General features: G+C 39.5%; 1 protein-coding gene across 1 annotated transcript in view; it reads right to left on the reverse strand.

Moving 5' to 3' along the window:
• Positions 1-1,529: 1,529 nt before the first annotated feature.
• BCL2 (BCL2, apoptosis regulator) overlaps positions 1,530-7,161 on the reverse strand; it is a 126,417-nt gene continuing 120,785 nt past the window's right edge. Inside the window, exon 2 of the mRNA XM_018564673.1 lies at positions 1,530-1,765. Within this exon, the coding sequence (XP_018420175.1) occupies positions 1,631-1,765 (135 nt within the window). The 3' untranslated portion in view covers positions 1,530-1,630. The remainder of the gene's footprint in view (positions 1,766-7,161) is intronic.

Raw genomic sequence — 7,161 nt, forward strand, 5'->3', positions numbered from 1 at the left:
CTGCCTTAGACTAGAAGACCAAATATGTACTTGCTAATGTAAGAGCACCGATTAGGTAAGTCATTATATCACACAGCAGGCCTGCTCAATGACCTCTTCAAACATCTAAATGTGGCCAAAAGAGAGGGGAAATTGGAGAGAGAGGAAGCCCATAATATTGCTACATGGAGAAGTGTTCTAAAGTCCACTTTATATGGAAAATGGAAAACCCCTTTAACAAACAAGGTGCATTTTTAGCTAAGACAGCAAATATCTGTCAGAATCCGTTTTAAAGAACACTTGGGCCTGTATTAAAATAAATTGCATTTCCGCTGCAAATATGGACTAATGAGCAATCAAACATTTACTTTTAATGATTTACTGACATAACACACCAAAATGTGAGCTTATCTTTATTTTGTCTGATTGCCAGATAAGCCTGACTTTCTAACCAAAGTCAGGAATTTCAATGCTAGAATTAAAAAAAAAATGTGTGCAAGAATCCCCCTGGACCCTGTTACCATTACAATGTCTGACACAAAGAGATATATTTATAAAACAGTTAATCTGACACCATCAAACATTCATTACAGGTGAAACATCCTGGTGCATGTGTTTTAAATGACAGGTATTTACTGCCAGTGAATATTCAGTGTAAGTCACATTCACTACTTTCCAAAAATATTATCCCATGTGCAATGTAAATATTAAGGGAGCATATATGTGAATGAAACTGGAAGCAGAGGTTTGTCATTGTTTCCAAAGGACATTTTTTTGGTATTTGGTGAGAATCACAAGGGCAACGGCTCCGGTTAGAGGCCATGAAACTTGGAGGACTCAAACAAAGCTGTGTTGCCTGTGACTATTATAGTGCCATCATTGCTTACTTTGTCTAATATCATCTTCAAATCCAACTGGAAATGGCATGGTTAGGGCAACTTCAGTAAAACAGAGGAGGGTATTCCTGTTTAATGTCCTATAGCCTGTGAATTCCTTTGCCCCCTAAGACCTATTGGTCTCTCCGACACCTTTTAGAGGACCGGTCAGTCATACTTATCTCTGCTATTCCACTGAAGGAATCTTTCTGGAACTGCCCTTTAAGTATTAAACAGCCATTAATTTGAAGAGATGATTATGATGAAGATGATTATGTTTTTATGTTTTACTGTCCTTTAAACAGTGTTGAATCCTGGATTTAGCCCTTGCTTCCATAAAACATGATATTCTTGAAAGCAACGATCCTTTAAAATCATTATGACAGCCATATCTAAAAGAGTCAAAATGAGTGTTAGTCTATAATTCTTTTCATGATGTGACTAAACTTTTTGATCCAGATACTGATTTGTGTTTTCCCACAAATCTGGCAATCAGACATTCTGTGCCTGCTAATGGAGGTGATGGATGGAAAATAAAGTGAAAAGCAAGTAGTTACATTTATAGCACAACAGGTATGATACTTTGATGGTGAGGCTTAACATGAAATGCAAATAAATTTTATAAATAAAAACTAAAAAAAAAAGAAAACATGTCTAGAAGAAAGAAACAAATCCTCCTTTGGCAGTCATAGCTGATTTGACAGTTGGTCCATTAGTCTTACACATAGAAATGTCCCTTTAAATAAGTGACGTCAGATTAGGGGCCACACACATGATCACTTGTGTCCCAAATAGGCTCCTAGAGTGATGCATGCTCCAACAACGGCAATACTTAGGATGGTCTTGATGGACAGCCATGAAGGATCAAAAGGTGGCCGGACACTGCTGCCATACAGTTCAACGAAAACCCCCTGCAAATATAAACAGCAAGACAAAAGATTAAGTCAACTACACCCAAAAAGATGTAAACTAAACATAATAACTGTGCATTTTAATTTCACTTAACAATGAAGTAGAGCAATCCAGATTACTTAATGTAACTAAAATGTATGTAACAACCTATGGGATTCTAGGTAACTGGAATGTAAACTGCTAAATACACAATTTAAAACTGCATATGTATATGGGAATATTTTGTAGCAGTCCTGTTAGTCTAGTGATTCAGGCAAAATCTAAAAACAAAGAGCGCACAGACCTTGAATACAGCAATGGTAAAAAAAACACAAGGAAAGTAAAGGAGCCTGCAGCTCTAGCAAGGGTAGAAGCTACATGTGCTGCCACAGCCCCTGTCATTTAATGTTATTTCTATTACACTGCTATGTATTAATTGCATTTCACAATGTTATGGTATACGTCTGACAACTAGTGCTAAATTAGGTGCTACACTTGTTTTCTGAATACATTGGTATCTTCTACTGTATTTCCCTCATGTTTAATGTCACTTGGTATAGTCCTAGATAGACCCTCCCTAATTCTTCCATGTTACCTCATTTGTAATGATAGCCCCTACTGCAGACACTTGGCTTGGATAATCTATTGTATTTTTACACTTCATGTAACCAGCGAAGATCCGCTGTATGTACTTTGAAAAGTAAACTATGTTGGATTTAAGCTTATGTGTCTTATTGAAGAGTTAGGCTATCTGTGGTTGGATCTGAATCAGGTTGTGACCATACTGCCTGGAAGGATCGAGGTCCAAAGGAGGTATGTCAAAGCATAAAGCGGCTCTTGAGACGGAATACAACACCAAAATGAAATACAGAAAAACATAAAGCCAAAGAGCGCACAGACCTTAAATACAGTAATGGTACACAAAATACAAGGATATGTAAAGAGCTCGCAGCTCTAACAAGGGTAGAGGCATCGCCAAACTGAAATACAGAAAAAATAAAGCCAAAGAATGCACAGACCTTGAATACAGTAATGGTAAAAAACGTTCATATGTTCAGTACAACTCCACCTTTACCTAGACAATTAGCACCCCTTCCCCAAGCCAATCTGCACTGTTATCACTCACTTCAGAAGCTTACTTACCTCTCTAGTGCTGCTGAGGCTTGCTCTGGTGCCTATGGGGGTAACTAAGACATTAGAGATAAGTGCAGTTTAGCCTAGGGGTGCTGGAGAAGAAGTTGGGTTGGCAAAAGTTTCATTTAAATTACAGATATCCTTTAACTATCATATAAAGATACAGTTGGTACTTCTGTAATTGTTCATTATCATGACCAACTATTATACTGTATATTATCCTGTGAAAATAACATCAAGTATCAAGTATATAGAATTGATTGTAATAATGTAGTCTTTTGTTCTACTATGCAAGGAATACATCTCCTAATAAAGGTGTTCTTTTGTACAGGCTACGACTGTAAAGAGAATTTCCACTTGCGTAAAAAAATTTGAGAAACCACCACTATATGTCTGTTATGTGTTCCCATTCACGCAGCATACCTAACAATATAATTTTTTTAATTTTTCTTACCTTTTAGTTGTTTCTTAGAAGCAGGCCTTTAGACAGACTGGAAGCTGCTCTGAACATGTTCAAGGTGAGACTGTCCCCATACAAAGAGTGGGAACACATTGGGTTTACCCTCATTAACATGCAATGCAGAAGCCAAGTTTCTAGATTTTTAAACCTGTGTTAGGACAGTGATTTACAACTGTTAATATCTGCCACCACAGTACAGGCAGGGTTAATTATGGTAAACATGAACTTCCAGCCCCCTTGCACAGCAAGGGTTATTCACTAGAGGGTGAAGAGTTTGGAGAAGGCAGGAGAAGTGTACAATTTAGGGCAACATATTTTGAAAAATTCTCCAATTCAGCTCACTTTCCAGTTCAGCTATGTGGTCCTAGATTGTTCACTTTTCCTGCCCTCTCCTTCACCCTTAAGTGAATAACACTGACAGTTTTGAAGTTTTCAGAAAAGAGCAAGTAAAAGGTAAGCAGCACTTTTTTTTAAGTTATGCAATGTGGATGGGAACATGTAACAAATATAAGTAGGCGTTATCCCAACTTGGCTGCAAAAGTGGAAATACACTTTAAGGAACACATCTTCTAATAAAGATGTTCTGATTTGCAGGCTACTATGTTAAAGACTGCCATCTAAAATGACAACAAATAACTTTCTCATGTCAGCTGGATAAGATCAAAGATTAGCCTGAACAGAGTGAATATATAATTCAAAGGTCAGGCCTTGCATTACGTTTACTTATATGAGGTGTCAGCGGTAAAGCATAAAACAAATGCCATCCTATTTTAAGCACCTTTCATCGGGTTCCAGCTTTAGCAAGCCTAAAGCACACAATTGCCAGCAGAGGGGGTGAAAGAACTGTCTCAGCTATAAGGTAAATCACTAACATGGCTACGGACACATACAAAGGAGAATCTGCTGTACTGAGTGCTTTAGTCAACTCACAACTGTGGTTCTGAGACCTGCTTATAATGGAAATGGAAACTTGTAATACCATTGACCTGCTCTTTCCTGTCTAATTAATGTCTGCAGCATTTCCAGATAATGCTGTACTGGGTTCTCATTCCAACCACATCTGGACGTGGAGCACCTCAATATCAGCGTGCCTTATGATAATTAGACATTTCATTTTGCTACTAAAATTTTTTAAAGTATGGCACACAAATCTGAAAGAGCTCTGACAAAGTTCACTATTTTCTGCATTTTTCATTTAAGCTGAAGATAAGTTTTTTATTTTGGGATACAGCACCAAGGACATAACTTTCCCCCACTAAAGTGTATTCTACAGTACATTCGGTTGGCTGCTGATTAGTTAGTGTACAAACCCTCCCTTCTGTGATGTTGGATCCTGCTCACATCGGTGAACTTCCGACACTGTGTGGGTTAACACTGCCTGCATGGTACATTGTGGTGCACTGCAGCGCACGATTGTTATGTACATGCACTGGTGTGCCATTCAAAATGAACAATTCTGCAAAGAATGGCATTGTCCTTGGCATGCTACTGTTCATTGTGATAACACATGTTAACACAACAAAAGGGTGGGATCAGCCCACTTAGGTCCACGTTATCGGGTAAAGCAGTTTCACTCACGTCATTCCCATGGCAGTAGACACTAACCTCTTCCCTCCTACGTTCCAGCTTGTGGACTGTCCCTCAGCATCCTCATGCCTAATGCAGAACTAAGGGTGAAACATTGCACTTCATGATGGCGACAGGCCCCTGACTGCTGGAGCACAGGGGGGAAGAAGCTGCGTGTGCTGGTCTTATAGTCTGGAGGGAGCCTGGGGGAGCTGGGATCAGGTACTTACTCCCAGAAAAGTCCTTCTGCCAGATGCCCTAGACCTAAATCAGAATTTAACCCTTGCAGTACGATGGCAGTCCCTTTGCAATGTGAGTTTTTCCCCCAGAATACAGCTTAAAAAAACTTTACAGATACATTTTTCAAGGTTTAACAGCTGCCATGGCATATTCACAATGATGTTATGTGAACAGCAACCTGACATAGCTGAAATATGACAGCATTGTTTTGTACATGGCATAATAATGCAAGTATATGGTTTGTACACCTATAAAATCATTAATTATTCTGCCATATAATAAGCTGACAGTTTGAAATGTCTTTTGCAAAAGTCACACAGAGCAAACAAAGTACTAGGTAGTAGTTCAAAACAAACTCCAACTACTTGCTGCTATGATGTGACTCAAGGACCCCACAAAAACCACACCATCATTCATACATTCTGCCATAACTCCACAATGGCTACTCAACAAATCTAGCTCTACAGCTGTTGAGGATGTACAATCTTCTAAATATGCTCATTGCTGCATACCTTGAGAAAACCACACCAGTGAGCCACAATTTGGAAACCAAAAAATTACAGCAGTCAAACTCATAAGAAATGCCACAAAAGTACCCTCCACACACTACACAACTATGTCCATCAGAAGACAATACCTACTCTTTGATTAAGTGCAAGGTTGCGTGAAACACATAAGAGAAGTTCTCCTGTTGTCCTTCCTGGAATGCTTTATTGATTACAATAAATAGTGCTGCTATCCTTTTCTTCCACAATATCGACCAGATACAAGCTGGGCCAGCACTCATTGGATGAGTGTTTGTGGACCGACATGGAGCAACACCACATCTTGAACAATACAGTTTCCTATGTTATGGACAGGCTTGGCGTGATAAGCTATTTTTGAAGGTTTTATGACTTTTCTTGGGACTCCGTAGATGTCCACTGAGTACAGAACAGCATGATAGTGGCACATACAATGAACTCTTATATAACTTGTGCCCTTCCTCTAGTGGAGGCCTAAAATGCACAGTGTAGAAGTAACTAAATGCCATGGAGGCACTATGACACCCATTACCCCACTGGATCTCAGTAATTCTTGTTTCTATGGTATCAAAGAAGTTTGGTGCCCATCACGGTATACGGTATATGATATATATCAGCGTTTTTCAACCACTGTGCCGCGGCACACTAGTGTGCCGTGAGATATTTTCTGGTGTGCCGTCAATAAATCGTTAATTTCTTTGATCGATCAAAATTATTTCGATCGATCAAAGTTACTCACCTCTCCGCCGGCTTCCGGGTCTTCCGTCGGAGATCCGGTGACGTCACGGACATCGACGTCACCGGACTCCTCCCCCCTTCCCCGAGTGGCTCTGTCGGCTAACGAAGGGAAGGGGGGAGGAGTCGGGTGATGTAGTTGTCCGTGATGGGTAACGAAGGGAAGGAGGGAGGAGTCCGGTGAAGTCACGGACATAGACTACTCCCCCTTCCCTTCGTTACCTGACGGAATCACTTGGGCTATGTCTCCTCCTCACTCTTGGGCCGGTGAGTCATCGCATGTGTGTACAAGGCAAAATCTGCTACCCTGGTGAGACCCCACAAAGCCATGGGGCTTTTGGGGTTGTGTATAAACTAAATAGGGTTCTTCCTTGTTATTAGCTAATATTTAAAGGGAATGTATTTTAAATATCTTAGCTCACAGCATGTGGCCAGCTATGCTTGCCTCCAGCAAAGTACTTGGAAACAAGTATGGAAAAAAATAATCTTACAACTATAATCATTCTATAGCTTATACTAGCCTCAGATCTCCAGCACTTAATGAGCAGCACAAGCTATATTATTAATATTAACAATCATACCATAGGGCAAATTAATATTCTGTACTTTGCTTGGGGTAACTAGATCAAACAATTTTTTTAACATTCTATGATAGATGTTATATAATGAGATAGCCAAGTAACAGAAGATCTTAGATGTTATGTCTTCAGGAGATTTTATAAAATGTATAGATTTCTTGAGTAAGCCAACTAGTTTA

The sequence above is a fragment of the Nanorana parkeri genome, unplaced genomic scaffold (genome assembly GCF_000935625.1).
Source record: "Nanorana parkeri isolate BGI_ZX_2015 unplaced genomic scaffold, ASM93562v1 scaffold771, whole genome shotgun sequence".
Lineage (NCBI taxonomy): Eukaryota > Metazoa > Chordata > Amphibia > Anura > Dicroglossidae > Nanorana > Nanorana parkeri.